This window comes from Eschrichtius robustus, chromosome 11, assembly GCF_028021215.1.
Source record: "Eschrichtius robustus isolate mEscRob2 chromosome 11, mEscRob2.pri, whole genome shotgun sequence".
NCBI lineage: Eukaryota > Metazoa > Chordata > Mammalia > Artiodactyla > Eschrichtiidae > Eschrichtius > Eschrichtius robustus.
Window position 1 is genome coordinate 30,020,110 of NC_090834.1, and position 17,541 is coordinate 30,037,650.

The 17,541-nt window shown below is 34.6% G+C and overlaps 1 protein-coding gene across 1 annotated transcript in view; it reads right to left on the reverse strand.

Annotated features, from left to right (window-relative positions):
• CWF19L2 (CWF19 like cell cycle control factor 2) overlaps positions 1–17,541 on the reverse strand; it is a 185,861-nt gene that overhangs the window by 98,013 nt on the left and 70,307 nt on the right. Inside the window, exons 9-10 of the mRNA XM_068556327.1 lie at positions 2,622–2,718; positions 901–993 (exon numbers count right to left, since the gene is read on the reverse strand). Of these exons, the coding sequence (XP_068412428.1) occupies positions 901–993; positions 2,622–2,718 (190 nt within the window). The remainder of the gene's footprint in view (positions 1–900; positions 994–2,621; positions 2,719–17,541) is intronic.

The following is a 17,541-nucleotide window of genomic DNA, read 5'->3' on the forward strand; positions in this document are numbered from 1 at the left end:
GTTGGTCAAAAAGTTCATTCAGATTTTTCCATAAGATGGTACGAAAACCCAAACAAACTTCTTGGCCAACCCAATACTTCCTTACTATGACTTTCAAGCTTAACATGATCTGGCCTCCCACAATCTCTCTAATCTGGATCTTCTACTTTCCTCTCTTTCATTCATTCCACTCCAACAACACTGGTCTCCTTGCTGTTCTTCCTACACATTGGACACATGTCCAATCTTTGGAACTTTAAATTCTCTGTTCCTTATGTCCACAGTGCTCTTCACTCAGATCCACAAAGATCACTGTTTAACTTCAAGTCCTTGTATCAATGTCACTTTTTCAATGAGAATTAGCCTGTGCATCCCAAGACATACACATACACATAAACACACAGCATACCTGGCACTCAAGATCCCTACTACCCTGCCTAAAATATATAACATTTTTAAAATTTTTATTATTTATTATCTCTTTCTTACTACCCAAATAAAACTCCATGCAGACAGGTGTTTTCATCTGTTTTACTGACCAACAGATAGGTGAATGAATCCTAGAACAAAATATTTTACATGAAATGGATACCAAATTCAAGTCTCTCATTCTGGAGGAGGAGATAATGACCTTGACTTGTGCAAGGTCAGTCAGTAAATGGCAGAGCCCAGAAAAAAACCAGGTCTCCTTGGCCCTAGGCCTAGCTGTAGGCCTAGGCTTTTTTCCACCAGGACACAATGGTGGAACATAAGAGAATAAATACATATGCAAATAAATTTTAAAAACAAGCAAACAAGCATAAATACATACAAGCACACCGACACAGATATAGACACATTTAACATTAAAATATTACCACTGTCAAGTAGAAGTATTATACATGGTAACTGGCTACCTATAAACAAACTTTTATTACTTACCTCTACCCCAGATTTTTTTGATGATATCTGCATTATGTTGTCTTCGAATTTATTTGCCTTGTCAAGTTGGGCTTTAAGTTGTTCAGCTAATTCCTTCAAATAGAAAGACAAGAAAAATAGGTGTGATAACACAGCTTCTTCATTTGTAGAATATTTCAAATTCACGTAACAATAGGGAAAACAGCATAGCAAACATCCAAGTAGCTCTCACCTAAATCTAGTTACCAACTCACAGCCTAGTATATTACTTTTTAATGAACTCATCTGGGTAACAAAATTCTCAAATACCTGTAGAAATTGTTTATGCTTTGAAGGTTAATAATTACAAGGACATATATTTTAGGGAAGATAGGGAAATGAAAGAAATACATAACCTTAAGAATGGCATTTTTATAATTCCTTAGATATTATAAACTTCCAATACTCAGAATTTCAGTTACTTGTAAAAAGAAAGCCATCACAAGATTTAAAATATTACCTTCTTTATTGTTAAGTAATTTAGATAAAAATTCTGTATGTATTTCATTTTTACTCTAGGAAATCTATAAAAATTTATATTAAAAAACTGACATATAAAGCAATAAATCACAATGAAATAAATTAAATAAACAGAATTACATGACAAGCAAAGATAGCATTCTCCACTGCAGTGGTTCCATGAACACAGAACATTTCTTTTAACATATGTTAACCTCTTAACTTGGTGACCTCTCTTTCACTATTTTAACTAATTTCATTGTGCTTTCAAAACTCATATGTTATTTTCTTGCTGTTGTTGTTGTTGGTGGTCTGTCTTGCTTACTAATTTCTGGGTTGAGCTTAAGTTCAGTGTTACCAAGAACCAGATTCAAAGAGAGAGAGCAGTAAATGCAAGATATGACTTTTATTACAGATATAAACTAATAAAAACAGAAGTTATCATGTTTGGCTACTTTTTGTTCTACTAAAGAGTGTCATACTGATGGTACACCAAAACAGAACACTACTCAAGATCACTTATATTTGGATCTGAGATGCATACATACATATGACCATGAGGGAATCAATTTTGTCAAGATAAGGAAAGCTGCCTGACTTTGTTATTCTGCCATGTGCAATGTAACAGTATTTGTATAATATAAATGTGACAATATAATAGATAGGTGCCACTCTTACCAAATAATTCTGATTTCTATTCAATTGTGAGTTAAGTAAGTTTCAAATCACAACATTATTATGGGAATAAAGTGAGCTAATCTACACAAAGCATTTAACACATTGTCAGGCACAAATATGTTGCCTTAAGATTTGAAAAAATGAGTTAACCATCCTTTTTATTAGCTCATTTTTAAAGTTCCTAAGTAAGGGAATTTAAGAAAGTAATACACATTCTTAACAAAATATGACTAAAAAAGGAAAAGACAGTGACATCTTTATCTCCCTCAAATACGGTCAATAAGTTGTAAATACAATAATAAAGCAAATATCCAAGTTAAAAAGAAAATTAAAAAGCCTTTAGTCCCCTAGAATCTTAAATTTCAGAAATTTGACAAATTACATAATTTACTTAGAAGTAGACAGTACTGTTCTTAGAAGTGTTCAAGAATTTCTTCAAAGAATCAATAAGCAGCAGTTATTTTCAAAGAGTGCTATATCCACATAGCTAAGGAACTTCCAAAATTACTTGTAAGAAGTTAAATATTTAGCAATTATTCTCCAAAAGAACAACATATAAGTCTTACCATATTTCCCATCATCTCTGCCTTGATAATCCTGGCTCCCAACTTGTTCTTCTCATCAACACTCAAGATGTGGATAGAGTCATCCACTGGACTACTCCTGTTTGAACAGGACAGATTAAGAGCATATGAAATACAGGTACATATTAATAACAAGTAAGTTGTTGCAAGTAACATCACCACTATTCAAATGTTACTTTAATTGACCTTAACAAAGCATTCAGCACAAATAGATCATGATTCTAGTACATTAAATAAATAAATAACCCTCAATGCTCCACCATAAATCAGTACTTAAAGATTCTATGTTACAATGCCATGATGGCCTATGGCAGTTATAATGTCTGACCAAATATCCAGTAGCAATGAGAAAAATAATGTAAGTCAGCTATTCTTCATTACTTAATATTCCCATACTCATTCTAAAAAAGAAACAAACAAAAATTAAAACACTAGAATCAGGCCATAACTCTACACAGCTAGGGAAACTCTTCTCATTCAATGTGATAAATTACTGATAATCTAAGAAACTATAATCAGGAAATTACATTTAACTGCATTTAAAGAATAAAAACAGTGACCATGTGCTCTTGCAAAGTCAACCCAGAATTAGACAACATAAACTAATTTACAACTATATCATGTGTGAAACCTATACTATGGAAGCCTCACAGAAGAAAAGAGAAATTTCCAGCCAAGGTCAGATTCCTGGCATATACAAAGTGGTCCCAACTTACTGCCTTAAGAAAGATTTGAGACTACAGTGCAGGGAGGGTGAACCCAGGCAGAGCATGAAGGACTCCTTAATGAGAGAGACATAGCTAAGAGTCCAAGGCAGCTAGAGAGGGGAGAGCTACACAGTGAAAGAATCCCAGAGAAGTGCAGAGAGTTCCCGTTGAGTATTCAGCAAGACACTACCTGGAGTCAGGGAAAGAACGATCCCAAAGGGTTAAAGGAAGAGTATTCAGCACTCCTGGAAATAGTGCCTGGTCCTACAAGTCAGACTAGGAAAATTCATAATTCTGAAAGCACTGGGTAGAATATTAAGGGTCTTGCTTCATTAGTGGGAAATAAGTCCTAGACTAAATGCTGCTCTCAGCCCACCTAACAAATATAAAAAGCAGGAGTCAAAAGGACCAAACAGTCTCCAATTAAGTTAACTGTGTCCCAAAATAAAGCTCAAGAATACTTACAGGAATGCAAAAATATCCAGCACTCAACAAAGTAAAATTCATAATATCTAGTATCCAGTTAAAGATTATCAGACATGCTAAGATGTAGAAAAGTAAAACCCATAATTAGGAGAGAAAGTTATCAATCAAACCCAGAACTGACACAGATGTAAGAAACAGCAGACAAGGGCATTAAAAGTTATTATTATAAATTTATTCTATATGTTCAAAAAGTTAGAGACAACTAAGATATAAAATAGATAAGAATTTAGTTTCTACAAGTGAAAATTACAATGTCTGAGATAAAAAAAATACACTGAAAAGGATTAATGTAAGATTAGACTGCAAAAGAAAAAATCAGTTAACTTGAAGCATTAGAAACTATGCAAAATGAAACACACAGAGAAAAAAAATTTTAAAAACAGAAAAGAACAACCAAGAGCTATGGGACAACCTTAAATACCCTACTATTCATGCCATTGGAGTCCCTGAAAGAAATGGGAGACAGAAGAAGCAAAGGCCAAAATTTACCAAATATGTTGAAAACTAAAAAACTTTCATATCCAAGAAGCTCACAGAATCCCAAGTACAAGAACAAGACAAACAAAAATATGACCTGAAAAAAAACCACAGCAAGGCACATCATAATCAAATTGCTCAAAACTAGTGATAAAGAGAACATTTCAGAGCAGCCATAGGAGGAAAAAAAAAGACAGTAATGCACATAGAAACAAAGGAAAGTATGACAGCAGATTTCTCACCAGAAAAAATGTAAGCGAGAGTAGCAATATCTTTAAAGTACTTTAAAATGCCAACCTAGAATTCTATATCAAGTGAAAATATCTTTTAAAAAAAAGTGAAATGAAGAGTTTTTCAGACATAAAAAGCTGAAAGAATATTAAAGAAAAGCCTTCAGGCAGAAGAAAAATTATACCAGACTGAAATATGTATAAACCCAAAGGAAGGAAGAGCAACAGAAATGATGACTACAAGGGTAAATATTTAATACTTGCTTCTTATTACTTAAATCTCTTTAAGATAACTATTTAAACAAAAATAACAACAGTGGTTTATAACCGGTATAAGTAAACTGTATGACAACACTAACAAAAAGGACAGGATGGGGAGAAATGTAAATAAACTATTGTAAAGTTCTTATACAGGAGTGGCATAATATCACTTGAAGGTAGATAAATTAAAGATGTATGCTGTCAAAGCTAAAGAAATCATTAAAATAACGAAAAGTATACAACTAAAGAAATGAAATGGAATCATAAAAATACTCAATCCAAAAGAAGTCAGATAAAGAAGAAAAAGAGAATAGGACTTCCCTGGTGGTCCAGTGGTTAAGACTCCACGCTCCCAATGAAGGGGGCCAGGGATCGATCCCTAGTCAGGGAATTAGATCCTGCATGCTGCAACTAAAAGCCCACATGCCACAACTAAAAGATCCTGCACGCCGCAAGTGAAGATCCCACGTGAGGCAACAAAGACCCAGTGCAAAGGAAGGAAGGAAGGGAAGGAAGGGAAGGAGGGAGGGAGGGAGGAAGGAAGGAAGGAAATATTTTTTAAAAAGAAGAAGGGGGGCTTCCCTGGTGGCGCAGTGGTTGATAGTCTGCCTGCCGGTGCGGCGGACACGGGTTCGAGCCCTGGTCTGGGAATATCCCACATGCCGCGGAGCAACTAGGCCCGTGAGCCACAATTACTGAGCCTGTGCATCTGGAGCCTGTGCTCCACAACAAGAGAGGCCGCGATAGTGAGAGGCCCGTGCACCGCGATGAAGAGTGGCCCCCACTTGCCACAACTAGAGAAAGCCCTCGTGCAGAAACGAGGACCCAACACAGCCATAAATAAATAAACAAATAAAATTTTTAAAAAATTTTTAAAAAAAGAAAAAGAATAAAAAACAGATAAGACAAAGAGAAACCAAACAGGAAAATTACAGATTTGAACCTAATTATATCACAATATACATAAATGGTCTAAACACCTGAATTTAAAAGGCAGAAATCATCAGATGGATATAAAAGCAAAACTCAACTACAAGAAATGCACTATAAAGACATAAATGTTAAATATAACATGATGGAAGAAGATGTAACATGTTTTAACACTAGTCAAAAGAAAGCTGAAGAGGTTCACTAAATATCAAATTAGATTACAGAGCAAAAAATATTGCCAGGGACCAAGAAAGTCATTTCATATGAAAAAGAAGTCAATCCATCAAGAGTACAGAAGAATCTGTAAATATTTATGCACCTAATAACAGAGCAACAAAATATATAAAGCAAAAACTGACAGAATTCCAGAGAAGTAGACAAATCTACAATTATAGTTGCTGATTTCAAGAACCCACTCTCAATACTTGATAGAATAAGTAAAGACAAAATCAGCAAGGATATGGAAGACCTGAATAACACTAGCAACTAATATGACCTAATCAACATTCACATAATACTCCACCCAACAACAGAATACACATTCTTTCCAAGTGCATATAAAACATTTACCAAATAGACAATATCCTGAGCCATAAAACAAGTTTCAGTAAATATAAAGGGATTCAAGCCATACAAAGTAAGTTCTCTGACCACAGTGAAATTAAATTAGAAATTACCAAAGACATCTGCAAAAATCCTGAACTATTTGGAAACTAACTAAAACTAATTTAGCACACATGTAAATAACCCATGTGTCAAGAACAGAATCAAAGAGAAATTTAAAAGTATTCTCAACTGAATAAAAATATAAACACAACATATCAGAATTTGTGGGATGCTGCTAAAGCATTACTTACAAGGAAATTTATAACACTAAATACTTCTTTAGAAAAGAAGATCTCAAATCAATGATATCAGCTTACAACTGAAGAAAGCAGAAAAAGAACAAATTAAATCCAAAGTAAGCAGAATATAAGAAGTAATAAAAATCAAAGTGGAAATAAATAAAAAACAGAAACAGTAAAGAAATTCAATGAAACTAAAAACTGGTTAAGACAATCAGTAAAATTGATAAACTTCTAGCCTAAATGATCAGGAAAAAAAAAAAAGATACAAATTACCAATAAAGAAATGATAGAAGCAAAACGAACACACATTCTAAGCACTTTACGAAAAGCTATCTGGAAGGCAAATAAGCACCTGAAGAGATGTTCAACATCAACAGTCATTAGGGGAAGACAAAACCATGAGATACTGCTACACATCCTCAAGAACAGTGAAAATTAAAAAGACTGACTATTCCAAGTTCCTGCAAGAAGGTAGAGGAACTGGAAGTCTAACACTGCTGGTGGTAGTGTAAAATGATACAACCACTTGGTAAAACACTTTGGCAGTTTCTTAAAATTTAAATATATAGTTATCATATGATCTAGCCATTCTTCTCCTAGGTATTTACTCAAGAGAAAAGAAAGTGTATGTTCATACTAAGACTTGTACATGAATGTTCAAAGAAGCTTTATTTATAGCAGCCAAAAACTAAAAACATTCTAAATGTCCACCAGCAGGTGAATGGAAAAACAAATTGTGGTACAATATATCTGCTAATGGCATGCTATCCATCAACAAAAAGGAACAAACTATTGTTACATGCAACAACATGGATGAAATTCAAAATAATCATGCAGAATGAAAGAAGCCAGCCAGAGCAAAAAAAAAAGTGTATAAGGTATGAGGTATGATCCCATTTATATAAAACTCTAGAAAATACAAACCAGTCTATAATTAAAAAAAAAAAGATGAGTAGTTGTCTAGGGGGGTTGCTAGGGTGTGTGGAGAGGCAGGAGGGATGATTATGAAAGGGCACCAGGAAACTTTTGGGGGTGATGGTTTTATTAGAATATACACATTTCAAAAACTTATCAAATTGTACACTTTATATACATATGCAATTTGTACATATGCAGTTTTATGTAGATTATACTTCAATAAATTGTATTTTTAAAAACCCTCAAAGGGAGTGATAAAAAAATTTAAACCAGAAAAAAATCAGTCATAATCACAAATATCTATGATATTACTAGTTTTCTTCCATATCTAGATTTTATCATACTCTACTGAAATTAACCTGAGTTTTCAACATATATTCTGAGCAAGCAATAGCAAAACACACAAAGAGCTCAAAATCAAAACTTTAACCATATGTGGAAATTATATTTAAATACTGAATTCCTTTTGGGCAAAAAAAAAGAAATCTGTTAGAGGGTTTTTTTTTTAAAGACATTAATCTCTGTAGGAAATCCAAAAAAAACCCATTTCTACTCATATTGGTGAAAGAAAAGGCAATACTATGGTGCTTAGACTAAGAAATGTAAAATATTTCAGGTAAAGCACAATTAGAAAAAACATATTTTTATTCCCTCTCAAGTTCCTTCAGTCTACATTTTTAAAACCAATGCAGTGGGGACCCTGCAGTCGTGTAAGCAGGAGAACGTTACTCGTTTTTACATGCTTTAATAAAAGATATTGCTTGTATCATTAGTTGTACGTTTTTTGTATGGAAAATATTTTTCAGTAACTTTTTTCAAATTAAATTCTGAGGTATACATCATTTTTCTTGTATTGTAAATGTAATTTATTTGAATTTCAGGCAACCCAATAATATTTCTACAAAAATGTCAATAAACATGAGATGAATACAAGGAATTTGTCAAAGTCATATGATTTAAGTTCCAAGGAATATCTCTAATACAAAAACAACCTCTCTTATTACTTCATTCTTTGTCACACAAGACCAGATAATTTTTTTCAAATTTGAATGAGTAAAAGAAACAGTCTATTTCTCTCACTTTCAGTTTCTAAGGATGACTTAAAGGAAACATGTGCACATGGAATAATTTTAAGGCAATTTTATTCCAAAGGTACATTAATATATTTTTGTAAAAATAAAATAAAAATTTTTTTCTTAATAAATTTTTTTCTTAATAATTTTTTTTATTTTTTACTATAAAAAATTAATAAACCTATTTTTAAAAATTAAAAAAAATTTTTTTTCTGAATACATTTATTCTTAAAAATTTTTTTCTTATTTTTTATTATAATAGCTTTATTTTATTTTACTTTATCCTCTTTCTTTCTTTCTATTTTTTTCTCCCTTTTATTCTGAGCCGTGTGGATGAAAGGCTCTTGGTGCTCCAGCTAGACATCAGGGCTGTGCCTCTGAGGTGGGAGAGCCAACTTCAGGACACTGGTCCACAAGAGACCTCCCAGCTCCACGTAATACCAAACGGCAAAAATCTCTTAGAGATCTCCATCTCAACATCAAGACCCAGCTTCACTCAATGACCAGCAAGCTACAGTGCTGGAAACCCTATGCCAAACAACTAGCAAGACAGGAACACAGCCCCACCCATTAGCAGAGAGGCTGCCTAAAATCATAATAAGGCCACAGACACCCCAAAACACACCACCAGATATGGACGTGCCCACCAGAAAGACAAGATCCAACCTCATCCACCAGAACACAGGCAATAGTCCCCTTCACCAGGAAGCCTACACAACCCACTGAACCAACCTTAGCCACTGCGGACAGATACCAAAAACAACGGGAACTACGAACCTGCAGCCTGTGAAAAGGAGACCCCAAACACAGTAAGATAAGCAAAATGAGAATACAACAAAACACACAGCAGGTAAGGAGCAGGGTCAAAACACACCAGACCTAACAAATGAAGAGGAAATAGGCAGTCTACCTGAAAAAGAATTCAGAATAATGATAGTAAAGATGATCCAAAATCTTGGAAATAGAATAGACAAAATGCAAGAAACATTTAACAAGGATGTAGAAGAACTAAAGAGGAACCAAGCAATGATGAAAAACACAATAAATGAAATTAAAAATACTCTAGACGGAATCAATAGCAGAATAACTGAGGCTGAAGAACGGATAAGTGACCTGGAACACAGAATGGTGGAATTCACTGCTGCGGAACAGAATAAAGAAAAAAGAATGAAAAGAACTGAGGACAGTCTCACAGACCTCTGGGACAACATTAAACGCACCAACATTCGAATTATAGGGGTCCCAGAAGAAGAAAAGAAAAAGAAAGGGACTGAGAAAATATTTGAAGAGATTATGGTTGAAAACTTCCCTAATATGGGAAAGGAAATAATTAATCAAGTCCTGGAAGCACAGAGAGTCCCATACAGGATAAACCCAAGGAGAAACACGCCAAGACACATATTAATCAAACTATCAAAAATTAAATATAAAGAAAGCATATTAAAAGCAGCAAGGGAAAAACAATAAATAAGACACAAAGGAATCCCCATAAGATTAACAGCTGATCTTTCAGCAGAAACTCTGCAAGCCAGAAGGGAGTGGCAGGATATACTTAAAGTCATGAAGGAGAAAAACCTACAACCAAGGTTACTCTACCCAGCAAGGATCTCATTCAGATTTGATGGAGAAATTAAAACCTTTACAGACAAGCAAAAGCTGAGAGAGTTCAGCACCACCAAACCAGCTTTACAACAAATGCTAAAGGAACTTCTCTAGGCAAGAGACACAAGAGAAGGAAAACACCTACAATAACAAACCCAAAACATTTAAGAAAATGGGAATAGGAACATACATATCGATAATTACCTTGAATGTAAATGGATTAAATGCTCCCACCAAAAGACACAGGCTGGCTGAATGGATACAAAAACAAGACCCATATATATGCTGTCTACAAGAGACCCACTTCAGACCTAGAGACACATACAGACTGAAAGTGAGGGGATGGAAAAAGATATTCCATGCAAATGGAAATCAAAAGAAAGCTGGAGGAGCAATTCTCATATCAGACAAAACAGACTTTAAAATAAAGACTATTACAAGAGACAAAGAAGGAATGATCAAGGGATTGATCCAAGAGGAAGGTATAACAATTGTAAATATTTATGCACCCAACATAGGAGCACCTCAATACATAAGGCAAATACTAACAGCCATAAAAGGGGAAATCGACAGTAACACAATCATAGTAGGGGACTTTAACACCCCACTTTCACCAATGGACAGATCATCCAAAATGAAAATAAATAAGGAAACACAAGCTGTAAATGATACATTAAACAAGATGGACTTAATTGATATTTATAGGACATTCCACCCAAAGACAACAGAATACACATTTTTCTCAAGTGCTCATGGAACATTCTCCAGGATAGATCATATCTTGGGTCACAAATCAAGCCTCGGTAAATTTAAGAAAATTGAAATCATATCAAGTATCTTTTCTGACCACAATGCTATGAGACTAGATATCAATTACAGGAAAAGATCTGTAAAAAATACAAACACATGGAGGCTACACAATACACTACTTAATAACGAAGTGATCACTGAAGAAATCAAAGGGGAAATCAAAAAATACCTAGAAACAAATGACAATGGAGACACGACGACCCAAAACCTATGGGATGCAGCAAAAGCAGTGCTAAGAGGGAAGTTTATAGCAATACAAGCCTACATCAAGAAACAGAAAACATCTCGAATAAACAACCTAATCTTGCACCTAAAGCAATTAGAGAAAGAAGAGCAAAAAAACCCCAAAGCCAGCAGAAGGAAAGAAATCATAAAGATCAGATCAGAAATAAATGAAAAAGAAATGAAGGAAACAATAGCAAAAATCAATGAAACTAAAAGCTAGTTCTTCGAGAAGTTAAACAAAATTGATAAACCATTAGCCAGATTCATCAAGAGAAAAAGGAAGAAGACTCAAATCAATAGAATTAGAAATGAAAAAGGAGAAGTAACCACTGACACTGCAGAAATACAAACGATCATGAGAGATTACTACAAGCAACTCTATGCCAATAAAATGGACAACCTGGAAGAAATGGACAGATTCTTAGAAATGCACAACCTACCGAGACTGAAACAGGAAGAAATAGAAAATATGAACAGACCAATCACAAGCACTGAAATTGAAACTGGGATTAAAAATCTTCCAACAAACAAAAGCCCAGGACCAGATGGCTTCACAGGCGAATTCGATCAAACATTTAGAGAAGAGCTAACACCTATCCTTCTCAAACTCTTCCAAAATATTGCAGAGGGAGGAACACTCCCTAACTCATTCTTCGAGGCCACCATCACCCTGATACCAAAACCAGACAAAGATGTCACAAAGAAAGAAAACTACAGGCCAATATCACTGATGAACATAGATGCAAAAATCCTCAACAAAACACTAGCAAACAGAATCCAACAGCACATTAAAAGGATTATACACCATGATCAAGTGGGGTTTATTCCAAGAATGCAAGGATTCTTCAATATATGCAAATCAATCAACGTGATACCTCATATTAACAAACTGAAGGAGAAAAACCATATGATCATCTCAATACATGCAGAGAAAGCTTTTGACAAAATTCAACACCCATCTATGATAAAAGCCCTGCAGAAAGTAGGCAGAGAGGGAACTTTCCTCAACATAATAAAGGCCATATATGACAAACCCACAGCCAACATCATCCTCAATGGTGAAAAACTGAAACCATTTCCACTAAGATCAGGAACAAGACAAGGTTGCCCACTCTCACCACTATTATTCAACATAGTTTTGGAAGTGTTAGCCACAGCAATCAGAGAAGAAAAAGAAAGAAAAGGAATCCAAATCGGAAAAGAAGAAGTAAATCTGTCACTGTTTGCAGATGACATGATACTATACATAGAGAATCCTAAAACTGCCACCAGAGAACTGCTAGAGCTAATCAATGAATTTGGTATAGTAGCAGGATACAAAATTAATGCACAGAAATCTCTTGCATTCCTATACACTAATGATGAAAAATCTGAAAGTGAAATTAAGAAAACACTCCCGTTTACCATTGCAACAAAAAGAATAAAATATCTAGGAATAAACCTACCTAAGGAGACAAAAGACCTGTATGCAGAAAATTATAGGACACTGATGAAAGAAATTAAAGATGATACAAATAGTTGGAGAGATATACCATGTTCTTGGATTGGAAGAATCAACATTGTGAAAATGACTCTACTACCCAAAGCAATCTACAGATTCAATGCAATCCCTATCAAACTACCACTGGCATTTTTCCCAGAACTAGAACAAAAAATTTCACAATTTGTATGGAGACACAAAAGACCCCGAACAGCCAAAGCAATCTTGAGAACGAAAAATGGAGCTGGAGGAATCAGGTTCCCTGACTTCAGACTATATTACAAAGCTACAGTAATCAAGACAGTTTGGTACTGGCAGAAAAATAGAAATATAGATCAATAGAACAGGATAGAAAGCCCAGAGATAAACCCACACACATATGGTCACCTTATCTTTGATAAAGGAGGCAAGCATACACAGTGGAGAAAAGACAGCCTCTTCAATAAGTGGTGCTGGGAAAATTGGACAGGTACATGTAAAAGTATGAAATTAGAACACTCCCTGACACCATACACAAAAATAAACTCAAAATGGACTAAAGACCTAAGTGTAAAGCCAGACACTATCAAACTCTTAGAGGAAAACATAGGCAGAACACTCTATGACATAAATCACAGCAAGATCCTTTTTGACCCAGCTCCTAGAGAAATGGAAATAAAAACAAAAATAAACAAATGGGACCTAATGAAACTTAAAAGCTTTTGCACAGCAAAGGAAACTATAAACAAGACGAAAAGACAACCCTCAGAATGGGAGAAAATATTTGCAAATGAAGCAACTGACAAAGGATTAATCTCCAAGATTTACAAAGCAGCTCATGCAGCTCAATAACAAAGAAACAAACAACCCAATCCAAAAATGGGCAGAAGACCTAAACAGACATTTCTCCAAAGAAGATATACAGATGGCCAACAGACACATGAAAGAATGCTCAACATCCTTAATCATTAGAGAAATGCAAATCAAAACTACAATGAGGTATCATCTCACACCCGTCAGAATGTCCATCATCAAAAAATCTAGAAACAATAAATGCTGGAGAGGGTTTGGAGAAAAGGGAACCCTCTTGCACTGTTGGTGGGAATGTAAATTGATACAGCCACTATGGAGAACAGTATGGAGGTTCCTTAAAAAACTAAAAAGAGAACTACCATACGACCCAGCAATCCCACTATTGGGCATATACCCTGAGAAAACCATAGTTCAAAAAGAGTCATGTACCAAAATGTTCATTGCAGCTCTGTTTACAATAGCCAGGACATGGAAACAACCTAAGTGTCCATCATCAGATCAATGGATAAAGAAGATATGGCACATATATACAATGGAATATTACTCAGCCATAAAAAGAAATGAAATGGAGGTATTTGTAATGAGGTGGATGGAGTTAGAGTTTGTCATACAGAGTGAAGTAAGTCAGAAAGAGAAAAACAAATACAGTATGCTAACATATATATGGAATCTAAGGAAAAAAAAAAAAAAAGGTCATGAAGAACCTAGTGGCAAGATGGGAATAAAGACACAGACCTACTGAAGAATGGACTTGAGGATAGGGGGAGGGGCGAGATGTGACAGGGTGAGTGTCATGGACATATATACACTACCAAATGTAAAATAGATAGGTAGTGGGAAGCAGCCACATAGCACAGGGAGATCAGCTCAGGGCTTTGTGACCGCCTGGGGGGTTGGGATGGGGAGGGTGGGAGGGAGGGAGATGCGGGAGGGAGGAGATATGGGAACGTGTGTATATGTGTAGCTGATTCACTTTGTTATAAAGCAGAAACTAACACACCATTGTGAAGCAATTATACTTCAATAAAGATGTTTAAAAAAAAAAAAAAGATGGTATGCTGACGTCCAACCAAAGCTCACAAGTTTCAAGAAGATAACTGTAATCTCAAGAGACCTTTAAAGAGGCAATTTTCATGGTCATGAAATTCATACTCCACACATCTTTTTTTGTTTTGTTTTGACCGGGCTTGGGGGGGGGTGTATTTTCTAATGGGAATTGTTTATTAGTATATGGAACGTAGATCAGGATAAATGAGATGATACAGAAGAATTGTGAACATCTCTGATATTTTCAGTATTAACAGATACGTCAACACACTTAATATTGATAGAACAGTAATAGGTATCAAATAAAGACATTAAAATTAAAGTTCTTGGGCATCAATGACTGAAGAACACATTATTGTTAATACCATAGCAAAGACACTGCTCTGCAACAAACAGCACAGACTCTTCCATTTATAATGGAAGACTCTAAGCATTTATAATGACGAGCAGATGCTCTGAAAGAAACATCACCATGACATCTGCAATTATCCTATAAAAATAAAAATGTACAAGCTCTTCTCATTTTCCCGGATTACTGCTATATTTCAAAAGCCCTCTTCACAATTATTTTCTAAAAAGCAAATCCAATTTTCCCACTAAAACGGACTCTCTTTACAACACACACGCAACACAGACACACACACACAATACAAACTCTGGCTGAAAACTTTTGAGGAAAAAATAATTTAAAAAGCTGCAGCTCAATGACATTTCAGAAACCTTGAGTATATTGCAATTATTCTTTGCCTGCTGACAGTATTCAAAGATCTTGTCCCTTTAATTCTTCTTTTCTTACCACTTGTTCTCAAACTTTCTTCCCTAAGGATCTCATTACTAAACTCAAACCCTTCAGAACCTGGTATCCTTCTCTTGTCCTCCTAGGCTATCATAGCAAACTCTGCCAAGGTTTTTAACCTTTTTAACCTTATGTAATATTTTATATTATATAAAATGAGTTAGTTCCTGATATCAACTTAGATAAAATCTAAATTAAGGACATCACATTAGTTTTTGTTCATATTACATACTCTCCTAGGTTTCAAACTCTTGAATATATATAGCTAATATATTTTCCAATAAAGCAAAATTATATACAAACACATTTTGTTTCTAAGAATAAAAAGCTTAAAATTCTTAATCACATGGGCCACTATTAGAGGATGTCTTCCAGCTACTTAAGGGCCTAAAAAGCACAAAGGAAAAGAATGATAAATCAGATCACAATAAGAATGAATGAAAAAATAGATGAAAAAAGAAAAGTAAAAACACACAAAGAGGAAATCTAAAGATGATGAAAAATTATATATATCACATGACAACTATAGAAGTGCTCACAAAAAAAAAAAAACCTCAAGAACTAGGTAAAATATATGACTGGTTAATAAAATAAAACTAAAATTAACAACATTTATAAAAATATGCCAAACTTCACCCATACTTACATAAATGCAAACCAAAGAAAGCTTCTGTTCCTCAACTATATATCTATGGCAAAGATTAAAAACCTCAATAATACTATCAGCAAGGAAAAGTAATTCTCATACGTGACTGGTAAGAGTGTAAATTGGTTAGTAAAACAAAATATATAAATATAATTCCACTCCTTGGAATTTATTTTATAGCTATATTTAAGTAGTATGCAAAAATACACATACAAAACTATTCACTGCAGTATTATTTAGAGCAACAAACTAGAAATTACCTTAAAGTCCATCAATAGGAAACTGATGAGAAATACTCGCTTATCTCTAAGCTTTACAACATAATATCAGAGACTTCAAAATGAAAAAAAGCACATACATATGGGCTAGTGTGAAAAGGTCTTTAAGATAATACTGATTGGAAAAAATAAGATTCAGAATAGTACAGTTATCTGTTGGTATATTCCAGGACCCAATGCAGATACCAAAATCTACAGATGTTCAAGTCCCTTATATAAAATGGCAGTCAGCCCTTCAGTATCCATGGGATCCCCATCCTTAGATTCAACCAACCAGGAATTGAAAATATTTAGAAAAAAACTTTAAGAAAGTTCCAAAAAACAAAACTTAAATTTGCCGAGAGTTGGCAACTATTTACATAGCATTTACACTGTATATACAACTATTTACATTGTACTGGGTATTATAAGTAATCTATAGATGATTTAAAGTATACGAGAGAGGGGACTTCCCTGGCAGTCCAGTGGTTAGGACCTCGACTTCCAGTGCAGGGGGTTTGGGTTCAATCCCTGGTCAGGGAGCTAAGATCCCACAGGCCTCGCAGCCAAAAAACCAAAAATATAAAACAGAAGCAATATTGTAACAAATTCAGTAAAGACTTTAAAAATGGTCCACATCAAAAAAATAGAAAGAAAGAAAGAAGGGAGGGAGGGAGGAAAGAAGGAAAGGAAGGAAAGAAGGAAGGAAGGAAGGAAGGAAGGAAGGAAGGAAGGAAGGAAGGAAGGAAGGAAGGGAGAATGAATATGGGAGAATGTGCGTAGGTTATACATAAAAATACTACTACACCTTTTTATATAACGTACTTGAGCATCCCCAGATTTGGGTATCTGCTGGGGTCCTGGAACCAATCCCCTGGTGGATACCCAGAGATGATTATAATTATGTTATCTCTTGTAAAAAGGTCACAGACTCAAGAAATGGCCAAGTGCTATGTACAGTTGCCAAATAAAACACATGACACCCAGTTAAATTTGAATTTCAGGTAAAAAATAATTTTTTTTTTTTTAGTTTAAGTATGTCCAAACATTTTTATTTGCTAAATCTGGCAACCCCAGTTACATCGCACTGTGCAAGTCACCATCTCAGTTGCCTCAGTCTCTGCATCTGGAAAATGCCCAGGTCAGTCTATAATTTCTTCTAGTTCTAAAATAAGTTCTATGATTTTTTTTCTAGTTCTAAAATTCATTGGTTCTAAAGCTCCCTAAAATTCTCGCATTTTATAAAGAATTCAACATATACCCAGGATAATGTTCAGACAAATTAACAGCTTCTAACAATCCTTCACTGAATCTTTC